At 30.4% G+C, this 13,763-nt stretch overlaps 5 protein-coding genes across 5 annotated transcripts; 2 read left to right on the top strand and 3 right to left on the bottom strand.

Moving 5' to 3' along the window:
- Positions 1-1,082: 1,082 nt before the first annotated feature.
- HELRODRAFT_170441 (hypothetical protein) lies at positions 1,083-2,095 on the bottom strand (the record flags this gene model as incomplete). Its single annotated transcript, XM_009016269.1, has 3 exons — positions 1,083-1,430; positions 1,491-1,646; positions 2,048-2,095. The coding sequence occupies 3 exons, from the start codon at positions 2,093-2,095 to the stop codon at positions 1,083-1,085; spliced, it is 552 nt and encodes a 183-aa protein (XP_009014517.1).
- A 1,093-nt stretch (positions 2,096-3,188) lies between these two features.
- On the top strand, positions 3,189-5,333 carry HELRODRAFT_110647 (hypothetical protein; the record flags this gene model as incomplete). The annotated part of the gene is made up of 5 exons (XM_009016268.1): positions 3,189-3,533; positions 3,800-3,915; positions 4,016-4,168; positions 4,611-4,760; positions 4,921-5,333. The coding sequence occupies 5 exons, from the start codon at positions 3,189-3,191 to the stop codon at positions 5,117-5,119; spliced, it is 963 nt and encodes a 320-aa protein (XP_009014516.1). The 3' UTR covers positions 5,120-5,333.
- A 43-nt stretch (positions 5,334-5,376) lies between these two features.
- On the bottom strand, positions 5,377-6,150 carry HELRODRAFT_170439 (hypothetical protein; the record flags this gene model as incomplete). Its single annotated transcript, XM_009016267.1, has 2 exons — positions 5,377-5,663; positions 5,775-6,150. 2 exons carry the CDS (start codon positions 6,148-6,150, stop codon positions 5,377-5,379), a joined length of 663 nt encoding a protein of 220 aa, XP_009014515.1.
- A 296-nt stretch (positions 6,151-6,446) lies between these two features.
- HELRODRAFT_170438 (hypothetical protein) lies at positions 6,447-12,042 on the top strand (the record flags this gene model as incomplete). Its single annotated transcript, XM_009016266.1, has 9 exons — positions 6,447-6,509; positions 6,654-6,755; positions 8,238-8,843; positions 9,045-9,169; positions 9,561-9,696; positions 10,158-10,211; positions 10,576-10,674; positions 11,063-11,178; positions 11,979-12,042. The coding sequence occupies 9 exons, from the start codon at positions 6,447-6,449 to the stop codon at positions 12,040-12,042; spliced, it is 1,365 nt and encodes a 454-aa protein (XP_009014514.1).
- Positions 12,043-12,537: 495 nt separating this feature from the next.
- On the bottom strand, positions 12,538-13,402 carry HELRODRAFT_170437 (hypothetical protein; the record flags this gene model as incomplete). The annotated part of the gene is made up of 3 exons (XM_009016265.1): positions 12,538-12,666; positions 12,775-12,825; positions 13,280-13,402. The coding sequence occupies 3 exons, from the start codon at positions 13,400-13,402 to the stop codon at positions 12,538-12,540; spliced, it is 303 nt and encodes a 100-aa protein (XP_009014513.1).
- Positions 13,403-13,763: the final 361 nt, after the last annotated feature.

Here is a 13,763-nt window from a genome sequence, read left to right as displayed (position 1 = left end):
TGACATAATAATATAAAATTATAAATAAAATGATAAATGCATTATACATGAAAAGATAAGTAATTTAAATAAAAATGAACAATAAGTCAGTTATGATAATAAAAAATTACAAACTAACTTTAACAATGGAAGAAGTGCCTGAGTTATACCCCAAACTCGATCGTTGATGTTCATACTTTTCTATTAACTAAATTAAATTTAAAATTTATTATTTCAATTTGTAATTAACATTACTAAATTACTATTATTACTGATTACTGAGATGAATAATATTAGAATTAGTAACTATTTCTAATGTTATTCTAATTATTAGTTAGATAATATGCAGAGGAACGTATTATCAAATATAAAAAAAAAGAAATTTAAAAAAAAAATACTTTTGTACGGTAATAGATTTCAGGTAATTCTGCATTTTTTAAGTTCAGCGGCTTTAAACCTCTCCCGACGGTCCTAAAAACAAATTCTCTCCTGTCGCTAAGCTTTGAATCTTTATTATCGTCGCCCATGATCAATAACAAACAAAAGAACTGAAAGGCGAATCGAGCACAGATTTTCAGAATATAGATAGCTTGTATATTAAGCATATCGGGTTGTATATATATGTATATACGATGAACATAGATAACAAAGTTGGACATAAATAGTGCTGCGCTTAATTTTAAGCTGTTAATAAAAACGCGCGCGGTATGAATTATCAAAGCTTCAAACCATGGATATAGTATCCACGCTTCAAACACGTCTCGACCTCCAACACATTCATTCTAAACATTTATTACCTCATGAACTGTTCATAACAGTAGCGAAATTGAAACTGTGAATTATAAGTTTCTAGAAAAATATCGACAGTTTTACAAGGCCGATAGAGAAAACTAGTTTACAAATAAGTGGAAAACATGAAACGTCAATGCATCTCCAAAATAAAAAAAATCAAACATATAAGATAAAAAAAAATGAAATTGTTGAGCATGTACGCTGGTCTTACAAATACGAAAACATCAGTGACCGAGTAGCGTTAAGTTAATAAAAATAGAGAGGTGCTGCGTGTTTCTCCAGCGTATTTACAAAGAAAGGAATGAGGTAAATCAATCAATTCTATTCATTGATTTGCTGCTACAAGGTGGATTGCCGTCGTAATCAATGTATTTGATATGGCATGTGGTTTCATTATTCTTTGACGACTGCCTTCTGGAATCTGATTTCTTCTCTGCATCACTACTAGCCTCAATAGACTGTTTTGTTGAACATGATTTTCCGCTGTTACCTGGAAGGAAATAAAGAGGCTTTGGTGGTTTTTCAATTTTTACACTAATGCTGAAGTGCTTGGCTAATAAGATCCTCAATTCCCGCTCAACAGTGTGGTATGAATTCAAGTTATTCAAAATGTAACGTCGGAAGCGGTCTTTCATAGACTGCCAAGGGTGGTCTGTGATCTGTAAACATTAACAAATTGAATTAAGCAACTGAAATCTGGATGGAAAATATTTCCAGACCTTTAATTCCTCAGCCTTTTGCCAAATGATGTTACCACCGGCATTGACATACTTGTTATCTTTAAGGACATAATTCAATATGGCAACATCTTCCGATGAAGAGAACTTGTTCCTACTAAGTGGAAAATTTTTGTAAAGATTTTTCACAAAAATGAACTTGAAAAGTGGTGTTCATTCATCAATGATACCTATCAGATGGCAGATTTGAAGACAATTTAATTTTCTTATTCGGCGGCTCATCAAAGAAAGCATGCTTCAATTGAACACTGTTGAATTGAAAAAATTACCTTTAAAATTTTCAAAAATGAAAAAAAAAACAAAAATTCACATGCATAAATAAATGAAATAAAAATTACCAGTATTTAATGACTTTAACTTTACACTATGTTTGGTTTTACTAAATTAGATTTCAAACAAAAGAACAATCACAAAAAAATCACATTTTTATAAAAAGAACAGCGGAACTAAACATAATAATTGTAATTTTGATGAAATGAATAAACAAAAAGAGGAAAATAAAACATATCAATACTAATAACTATTAATGTCCTGCAAACTGTTTTTCTCAATTGAATCCAAGATGAAGTGAAGTGAGACGAGGCCATTACTTTGAGCTGTGCAATCAGGATAGAGTAACCTATTAGACAAAATTATTTTCAAGATAAATAAAAAGTTACATAATTAGATACAAATGAATGATACATACAAAAAAGTTTTGATATATATGCAAAAGAATAATATAACGAACGATATACAAAACAATATACAACATACAAAAAAATGTAATATATATACCAAAAAGTATGCACTGATACACAAAATGATATGGTCAGATTAATCCGACAAACAACAAACTATTTTTTTTTAATATACAAGAGACAAATTCTTTTAAAATTGAGAAAAGTAAGATAGTTTCACATCCAAATTTCCATATCCTACTTTATGCTCTCCTGGCTGTTGTTCACTTTTCCACCACCCTTCTGTTTTTATATAAATAAATAATTACTGGACACAATACAATGAAATTACATTAAAAATTAAACTTACTTAACTTATCATACTTATTAATTCAAAGTATTAAATATGATTCCATTTTATATTGATATAAAATAAATTATTAAAATTAAATAAAAATGGGTAAATTTGATGAAATTTAAACTCTCAAATTCTACTTCAATGAGAGCTCTGACGTCAGACTTATGTTTATGTGGCGACAGATAAAATTCCAAAGCAGTGCCATCAGTAGGACTGACAAACAAAGTTGGACTGTAACTAAGGTTGTTGTACTTTAAATAATAGACATCCATTAAAACATTAAAAGATTACATCAGCATGTTCCATTACATTAATTGCACAAATTATGTCTGTATAATTTTACTTTACTTCTTACAAAAAAGTCAATCATCATTTGCCAAAATCGCAATTTTATAATGAAACTTTTCCGCGCGCTTGACTAATGTTCAGTATTCGATAAAGTGTTTTAAATATTGAATTTTTGTTTAATATTTTGAACTTATTAGTTTTATTGATGAAAAAAATTTGGCTCATTTAAAATTTTTTACAAAATAAATTTAAATTTGTAAGTTCTTCTTTAATAACAACTTTGAAATGAACGAACATCTCTGAAATTTGATTATTCCTCTTATGAACGTTGAGTTAAATTGAATTGATACAATTAACATGGCTGAAGAAGGCACGATGGATCAATTGGATTCTGCGGAAGATCCGTACGTGTTTTATAGAGAAAGGCAGGAATGGAAGGATGTCACCCCAGTTTCCCAGGATGATGGTCCCTTTACCGTGGTCCAGATTGCCTATTCCGACAAGTTTAAAGATGTTTTTGATTATTTCCGCGCAATTTTAAAATCTGGTGAAATATCAGAGCGTGCGTTTGACTTAACGACCGACGCCGCAGGTCAGAATCCGGCGAACTACACAGTGTGGAGGCATCGACGCCTGCTCCTCAAAGAATTGAATAAAGATCTCAATGAGGAGTTGGACTACATTTCTGAAATAATTGAAGAGCACCCAAAAAATTATCAGGTTTCTATTTTTTGTCCTAGTAGTATGCAATTGCATATGCAATTATTATTATATAAAATAAATTATAAATATTAAATATGTAATAAAATAAAAAAAGGTTATGAACGATTAGTTTGGTTTATTTACTTAATTTGTTTTTTTTAGTTTCTACATTATTTTTGTATTATACTTATAGAAGATAGCTTAGTGGTAACTTAGTTGGGCAGGCCATTAATTATTATTCATTTTAACAAAAATATAGTTATTTTTTAAAATTGCAAATCAAGGTTTGGTATCATCGCAGTGTAATTGTGTTATGGTTAAATGATGCCTCAAAGGAATTGAAATTTATTGAGAAAATTTTAAAAGATGATGCAAAGAACTACCACGCATGGCAACACAGGTGTTTACTTTATTCCATTCATTTAATTACTTTAATATAATCAGTGATCAAACATTTATAAAGTTTTAATTCAGTCTTCATTTTAATTTTAATCCTCAAGGCAGTGGATTTTAACAAAATTCAATTTATGGGAAAATGAATTAGAATTTGTCAGTAAGCTAATAAAAAATGATGTGAGAAACAATTCTGCATGGAACCAAAGATACTTTGTCATTGCTCATACAACTGGTTTCACAGATGAAGTTGTACAGAGGTTGAATTTGATAATTGACGTTCAACTAGATTTAAACCATTCCATTTGAAAGAAGAATTGTGTGTAAAACATTTGTTGACAACTGATGAATTGCTGACAGGTTGATGCAACTGAATATATGAAGACAAACGAAGTTGACGAGTTGATGAACGAGATATAAGTTGATGAAGATATGATGGTTGAGATGTATTATGTAATAACTTGTATGTGAGGATGGCGAGTTTAAATAGCACGAATCTGATGTTTTAAAATCCTGTTCATTTATTTGTACTTTACCAATTTATGCAAATTCATACTTTTGGCATGAGCAATCTTTTGCATTATTTGCCTTCTCAGATTGTGCATAGGTTATGGGTTGAGTTGAGTTAATGTTTGAATTCACAGCATACGTTATTATGATGGAAATTCATTAAATCAGGCTAAAATTAATATTTTGATTTAGGGAGCTGGAGTACACAACACAGCAAATTCTTAAAGTACCTCACAATGAAAGTCCATGGAATTATTTGAGAGGAATATTGTCAGACAAGGGCAAATTTGAATTTTCCCAAATTATGGAGTTCTGTGATAAACTCTACAAAGATAATATCAGGTCAACTATTACTGATATGTAAACTATGTGCTACAATTTAATAAAATTATTTTTAGCAATATAATAAATTTTCTATGAATAAATCTAGAAAATATGCATCCTTACTAGTGTAAGAAGAAAAGCCAGTATATTTTAATAAGAATAAATGTTACTTATACAGGTCGTTCTACTTACTGGGATTTATGGTGGAATGCCTTGAAGATGCATTAAAGGAAGCTTCAGCCAACAAGGAAGAACTCTTGAAAAAAGCTCTGCAGCTGTGCGACACCCTCATCGAAAATGATACGATTAGAGTTGAGTACTGGAACTACATCTCCAGATCACTGTCTGTGCAACACTCTGCACAAGCAACTGCTTGATTGATGCCTGCTTTAACATCATTATATTTTATTATATTGCGGATTACAATTGCAAAAATCTTAATCCTTGTCACTAATAGACAATTTGACACGAGTATGCAAATCGTAAATTGCTTTCATTTGTTCTCCCTTTAGTACTGTTTTAACAAATGTTTGTCAAGTAATCTGATTTTACTTGTTATTTCTTGTTATAAATTGAATTTTACACTTAAACACAACACTACTGTTGTTTAATTAAAATATAATACAAAAATACATCAATCAAATTTGAGGTTTAGAGGTAAAGCTGGCCAAAATTTTGGAAGTTTTTGGTCAAAGTTTCGATCAAAGGTTAACTGCATAGCAGTCTCCATGGCATATATCTTGGCTGCTCCTTTGCCATACAACTCCTTCATTTCTTTCATCCTTGCTTCACCTGGTTTTTCTATCAGGTCTGTGTCATCCGCTAATTCTGTGTCAGGAGGCTCATTGCTTTGAGATTTGTCATTATTTTCAGTGTCTGTCTCCAGTTTTTGGTGATGATGTTGACTTTTTGGCACTTTATCTAGTAGAAATTAGCAAAATTTTGAGTTATTTAAATATTTTATCATAGAAATTAATTAATTTAATTGAAATATTAAATTATGTTTTAAAATGGATTTGGTGTAAAAATCACCTCTTTCTTCTCTATGTTTTGCTGATATTTCAAAAAACTGCCTCATCTCTTCACTTATATGCATCTCATATTCCTCATCGTCGTCGCCATCATCATTTTCTGTCAAAGGGTTACTACTGCTGAGACTTTCATTAAGTTTCCTACGTTCCATCTGGTTTTGTTTCCGTTTTTTCTTCTTTTTGGCTTTTTTTCTCAGCAAATAGGCTTGAGATCTATTTCTTTGTTTGATGTTTTCAGAATCTTGATTAGAAGATGGTTGACTGCTGTTATTATTACCTACATTTGAATTTGATGAAGAAATGCTACTAAAATTAATGTTACTGCTGTAATTAAGCTGGGAGAGAAGCTTTTCATGATTGTAAAACCACTGACGCATTTGTTTGTGATGCTGATTATAGAACTTAAAATATTTTTCAGTTTCTTTTATTAAATTACCGTCCATAATCGTCAAGTTTGGCGAAATACAAGAAACTTTTATAAGCAGAGCTTGTTTTGACTCAGCACAAAATTACCTAACGCTAAAAGTTAATTTAACTCCTTAAACAACACCGAAAACACCATGGAGCTGCCAAAAACAATCAATTGTTAATAAAAATGTGTGAATTATAAACAACTAGTCAATCAATTTGTTTTTCAAAACGCTATTTCCGCGATGTTCAACAGCGATCCTCAATGAATCTTACAAAGAGATTGGTCCTGACGTCCACTTTGAACCTCGTAAATGATAGAGAAGTAGTTAGATAAGGAGAAGGAGGTAGAAAGTTCCATTATCAAACTATACATTTCCATGCTCGGAAGATTGAGTACAACACGAATCCAGTAAGAAGCTACCAACTGAATTCATTATATTATCCCAGCATTTCAAAAAATTGAACTTAGGTAATATACAATGATAACGATTCTCTCGATTCAAGATATTATATATCAAAAACGACGGGATTTCGATTACCAAATTATATATTTTCATGCTGTGGAACTAAAGTACTACATAAATCTAATATAAGACCACCAGCCTGATTTACTATATTACCGCCACATTTAAAAAAATCGAACTATAGTAAAACATAATGATACCTGTTCGGTCGATTCAAGCGATTCAAGATACTATATATAAAAAAATAAAGATTTTGATTACCAAATTATACATTTTTATGTTAAGAAAATTGAATACCTACTACATAAATTTTGTAAAAAAAACTACCAGCTTGATTTTACATTCTTAAAAATAATCTAATTATTTTAATTAAATTTAATTAAAAATAGTGCGTAGTTCATATTGATATCTATTCCTGTCTAAAGACCAAAAATGATAAATATTCCTGCCAAAAAACTGAGTTTTACTGGCTTTTAATAACAACACTGCTGACAACGGGAGGGGGATATGGCCCTCGGTCCTCTCCGAACGCTTAAATGCGCCGGATATACATTTTTACAAACAGGCACATACAGACAAATAAATAAACAGACACACACAAACATTACGAAATTCACACACACTTACCATTTGTGTATACCTATTAATTTACATATTTTAATCATTATTTACAATGATAAAAATTTTGGTGACCTCGTTTATCGATGCGAGCGGAGCATGGATATAATATATATATATATATGGCATAGAGTGACGTCATTTTTATTAGCATCCGCGATTAAAGTTGCGTGTAAGAAAACGATTGCCTTATATCGAGCTTATCTAACGTTTGTTTTGGTTCTCTATTCGTTCATTATATTGTTGGCGATTGTATATTTGGTTTAATTTTTGTACGTCTTAATTTAGTTTTTGTTTTGTTTTGATTTCTAATTGTTTAGTTTGACAAATTCTAAGTTAAGCTTTTCGGATTTGTTGTCCATTTTCAGGTGTGTAATATTAAATTTGTTTTTTTCATCCATCAGTCAACTTTTAACATTTAACTTAAACTTAACCATCAACAATTTGAAAATAAAATATTTTTAAGTTTATTTTATAAATTTTACTTTATTTTATAAATTTTATTTTATTTTTATATAAATCAACAATAATATATATATATATATATATAAGTTTAAAGTCTTTAAGACTAAGACACTAAGTCAATATTAATATATATGTTTACTAATTACTTTTTTTACTACTTCTTAGTAATTAGTTGTTAGAGTTTTAGAGACTCTACTAGTTTACTTTACTTTTACATTTAGAAAACATTTACTTAAAATTTAATTAACTCAATAATAGATAATAATTCAACAAACTTTAACTTGTTTGATTTTCATAAATTTCAGACTGGATATGTCTGGTTCTGCTGGAAGGACTTCAATTTTTGAAGTTGTTCTATTTTTATATTTATCACATTTTCATAATTTTGAACTTTTTTAAATAAAACTTTTTTAAATTAAAATTTCAAAATTTATAACATTGTAATAAAATTTAAATTGTTATGGATTTGTAAAATTAATTTAATTTTTACTAAAAATTGAATTCAGACGTTTATGAGAGGTACTACTACATTGAATCAGCCAGCCATGCAGTCGAACAGACAACCTACACAAATGATCCTTCATCAACAACAGCAGCAGCAGCAGCAACCTCGGCAACAGTTCCAGCAACAATTCATCATAGCATCACAACCGACACAACAACACGAATTTACAGTCCAACAACAGCAGCAGATGGTGTTTCAGCAACAACCTCAACAGACATTTAGTAATCAATTTCTTCAATTTCAAAGTCAGACCCAGCCAGTTCAAGTGCAGTTTCAACAAGTCAATCAACCACAACACTTTCAGCAACAGCATCAACTAATCCAGCAACCAAAACAACAACACCAACTACTACAAAAAAGTGCAAAAGTATATACAACAGAGCAAGTGCTACAGCAGATCATCTCGAACGACGACCACAACGACAACAACGGTTGTGAAGTTGACTATGAACCTGATCCAGATTTTTTCTTGAATGAGGTTGAGGAGGTCATTGGAGACACACAGGAAGAAAGCACATTGTGGATGTCTTGCTCACCTGGCAGAGATTCAGCTGACGGGGATGATAACGAAAATGAAGAAACCACTGTTGTTAGTGACTTTTCTCCAGTATGTCAAAATTACTTTTTTACTTTTGATTTTTTTCCTCCTATTTGAAACTCTCATAACTTCTTTCTTTTCAGTAAGAAATGGTCATCTAAAAATTTGCATACTTTCATAGGTCGCAGTCTGCACATCATTTCAGTTTATTTAAATTTATATAATTCAAATATCAAATTTGAATTAAATTATTGAACATTTAATTCACAGTCATATGAAAGTCTAAAAAGGTACAACCCTGTAAATAATTCATATGATTCTGTCGAGGTGGAGGAGGAGGAGGAGGAGGAGGAGTGCGAAGAGGAGCCTGCCCCCGTTAAACAGGATGAGAAAAAGTTAAAGATCAGAAACAAGCAGACTAAGTCAACTATTTTCCATATTATTCATTTTTTATTTTAAACATTTCACATCTTTTTCATAATTTATTCTCACTTTTCCAAGAATATATCCACTCATCTACAACTATTTTCAAATATTTTAGCACTGTATTTAATTTTTATGCTGAATTGTAAGAATTCGAGCGTAAACTTCTTTCTGGATCAATCAATAAAACATTTTTATTGAAAAAACAAATAAACAAACAAAACATGCATTTATCACATTGTTCACAACTACCAAATTTGCAACAACGTAAATCACTCAAACATATACAACAACATAAAAAACATAAACTGACATATAAACGTACAAAATCGAGCACACAAACACATATTTACAAACAAACAGGCCAATTTCCAGTTATGGATTGTTCTTCAGAGACACGCAGGCAGCCATAGAGGAACAGAAACCTGATGTAACATTCAGTGAGGTTGCGCATGTTGTTGCCAAAATGTGGGATGAACTGGAGGACAAACATAAGCAAGTATGTTCTCTAAGCAAGTTTATATGCAAAATTCTACCTGTATCTAGTGGCGGATCCTAAACAACTTTTTGGTTAAAACAATGACTTTTCTGACTTTTAATACAATAACTGCTCTCAACGGGAGGCACTGCCCCTCCTAGATCAGCCACTGTCTGTATCTATATCAAGGCACGACAGCCTCACGATTTTCTAATTTTTTTTGTATCTTCCGGACTTAGCTGTTTAAATTAATGAGTGTCTGGGTTTGGAAGATATAAAAATAAAATGTTGATATCACAGAGGTCGCCATTCTTTTCTTGGCCTATGTATGCTTCATTTGTTTCTTTTTTCTTTTTGTTTTTTTTTTGTTTGTTTCTTCTTGGATTGAACGATGATCAAGCTGGCTGTTGAATGTGAAATCTGTGATAGACATTTTCTTATATCAATCTACTAACTTTTTGTAACACAAAATCACTGATCAGTACTATGAGAAGTTGGCTGATCTTGAAAAACTGAAAGCCAGAAAGGAGAGAAAGGTGATTGATTTGTTAATGTGATGTGATTGGTGTGATGTGATTGAAATTAGACAGTTGATGTGCTGTGTTTAATGTATTATTTATATTATTTATTGTATCATTGCACTTTATTGTTGTTGTTGTTGCACGATCTTTATTTTTTTATTGTTACAGTTGAATGATTTTTTGATTTTTTCAAATTATTGACCTCTTAATACTGCTCTCCAATACATTTCATACAACAAACCTCTATCAATATGATTTTACATGTAAATAAATTTCCAATGATTTTTTTTTGTTCTTGCGTTATTTCAATTATAAAAAAACTTAAACATACTGAAAAAAAAAATAATAGTTAAATGTATTTTTTTCCAATTTTTTGTAGAAAATGTCAAATGATTCAGGAAAGATGAATGATAAATTGCAGACAAAGAAGCCAAAGGAGAGGAAAAAACCGTCTGCATCCTCAACTGAAATGGTTCAGGTCTGTTTATTAAAATTTACTATAATTTGAAGACTTTAATAATTGTTATGATTAATAATTTTAAAATTATAAAAATAATTTTTGTTTCTTTGAATGATAGTGACAACATTAAAAGGCTTTCTTTAGATAAAGATCCTGTGTAAATCTAAAATATGACAAAAAAATAGAACCCTAAATAGACATTTACAACAAACAATACAAACCAATCTTATATCTATTTCACTTAATCCATGCACTCGAACATTCATCTATCCATCTTATTATTATCCATCCATCAATCTTTAATTTAATTTAATTTTATTCGTCCATCAATTTTCTATTTCAACTAATTATCCATCCATTCAACTATCCAACCAACCTATTTCCAACTTGCCCATCCATTCGGCAGTCGAGGCCAGCGAACCAACCAATGTGCGTGAGAGAGGGGTGTTCGAACAGGGCAATCAATGACACGAGGTGGAACTTGGACTACTGCAGTACACAGTGCGTCGTCAGCCACTGCAAGTCAGTCTCTGAAAATCTTTTTTTTTCTGAGATTCATTAGCTCATCCATTTCATTTATTCATTTTCATTTAACTAACTATCCATCCATGCATCTAACCATCCATCCATCGTCTAGCTACCTGTTATGGATTATATTTTCACATTTACCTATCATTAAGTTTTGACGCCCATGTATCATATTTCTTTAAGTCTGTGCATCTTTTTTAATTTATATGTTAATTTATTCTTAGTATTGAATTTTTTACATTTTTTTTACGTTTCTTGTTATTTATTTAGTCATTTATGAACGCTATTTATTGATATCTTACTGGGCTCTTAAAGAACTTAAACAATTTGAAAAAACCGCGGGAATTTTAGACTGCGCTGTATGATCAATTTCAGCCAATTATTATCATGATTATTTGTAACCTTTGGATTGTGAAAATATCTGGTATACTAGCGAGATTTGAAACGAAGTTGTAATTGTGGTTAGTTTGGTGTTTCTATTACTATTGGCATTCAAACAAACGTCCGAAATAGTTTACGCTTGAAGCAGTTTTGTTCATCTATCGGAAATCTTGAACCTACTGAATAACGATAACTTGACGATCGTTGGAAGCTACAACAGGGTGTTGGAATATAGAGATCTTTGAAGTTATAACATCGATGTTGGTAGTTACGAGAATCAAAGATTTACAACAATACGATAACAATCACAACTCAACAAGTCTCGTTTGTTCATTTTTAATAATAATTCTCGTTAATTCGTTAACAATAATTTGGAACAATTTGTAATAAAAAATCATTGTGAAAAATTTCAGAGATGTCTTCAAATCCTGGGTGGCACACAGGAAAGATCCAAATCCAGAAGTGGAAGCCTGCTAGCAGGATATTGACATGTGAACTGGACAATGGCATGCAAACGCAAAACAAGACGCTTTTGAACGTAAATTAGACAAATGTACAAAAATATATAACGCAATTGTTTTTTTTCCTATTTTTTTTAGAATATGTAGAAATAAAGTACAAAAATGTGAGGCAGATGTTGTTTTGATTTTTCTGTCAAACTGCTGTACTCTGAAAATTGAAATTTCAAGTATGTTTTCAGCTGTAGAACTGAAACAAATTTTATGGGTAAATGTTCCCATTACATTTTTCAACTTTATTGAACATTAAACATTTGTTAGGTGGTGATGTAAGTTTGATTACTCTTAAGCTAATGTTAATATAATTTATTATTAATGATCAGTTTACCTGTATGCAAGTACTAAGGCATTGGTTGTCCAAGCACCAATGAATAAATTATAAATGAATACACAAGTCAGACATTTAGACATTTGAATGTTACTAATCTTATTCATTAAAGTGAGGCTTACACGATTATATTACCTCATCACCAGATTCTCTTTCTTCGATCATGTCGGTGTCCAACTCATCTTCATTGTCACTTTCACTCATGTCATCACCATCAACATCATCATCCTGATCGTCTGCTTCCTCTGGAGTGGCCTGATAAATTTGTCAACATTACTCCAGTTATTATTAATGATTTTTATCATTTCAAAACTTGTAAAATTTAAAAAGTGAATTAAAGTTAAAGTTAATAAAATAAAGTACTGTGGATGGTTTTCCAATTGGTGCCACACTGTTGTACTTATCAATGATGGCCTGCAACTGAAAACAACGATTAATTTTGATAAAAATATTTAACCTCCTCAAAAGTTGAAATGTAAATGTATGAAAAATGTAGTATTGTATTATAATTATTTATTTACTATATGATAACTAAGACAATCAGAATATTGCAAAAAAGCCAACATGAAATTCATCTAACTAAATTACTAATTAACCTAACACTAACAGATTACTTAACAAAAACCAAACAAAACTAATATTAAAAACTAGTATAAATGGGTTGTGGGCAGTCAGTTCCTCTACACTTTGCAGATAATTATATAATAATATATAGTAAAACTAAAAGTAAAATAATCTTCTATGCCCTGGCCTAGTATAGTCTTATTAATGAGCAGTCAGAGTGCTATCTCAAATTATCTATTATCAAATTCATATGATGGTGAAATGAAAAGAAGACAAATTTATAATAACATTTAAATGAGCTTACCGACTCTCTTTGTTCATCTTCCAGTTTCGTAAGTTCGGAATCCTCGTCCCCAGGTTTCTCAACTTGAAACCAAAGTGGGTCCGTCAGTTTGGACAGCAAGGATGGAAATTGCATGTCCGCCATGTTTTATTTAATAAACTCAATTATATGTAGTTTTTAATAATTATAATATGCAATTATCGAGGTGATAAAATATCTCAAAACAAAACCACATACGCGCTATTTAAAATTAAAGTATTAAACGTAAGTAAACAAACGTACAGAATATATGGTCGTAAGATAAAACTCTATGGTATTATCCAGTTGTAATATAAAACTCTATGGTCGTAAGATAACACTCTATGGTCGTACCATACATATATATATATATATATATATATATATATATATATATATATATATATATATATATATATATATATATATATATATATTATATATATATATATATATATATATATATATATATATATATATATATATA

The sequence above is a fragment of the Helobdella robusta genome (genome assembly GCF_000326865.2).
Source record: "Helobdella robusta unplaced genomic scaffold HELROscaffold_18, whole genome shotgun sequence".
Taxonomy (NCBI): Eukaryota; Metazoa; Annelida; class Clitellata; order Rhynchobdellida; family Glossiphoniidae; genus Helobdella; species Helobdella robusta.
The sequence above is the reverse complement of the archived record's forward strand: the minus strand, read 5'-3'. Positions and strand labels throughout refer to the sequence as shown.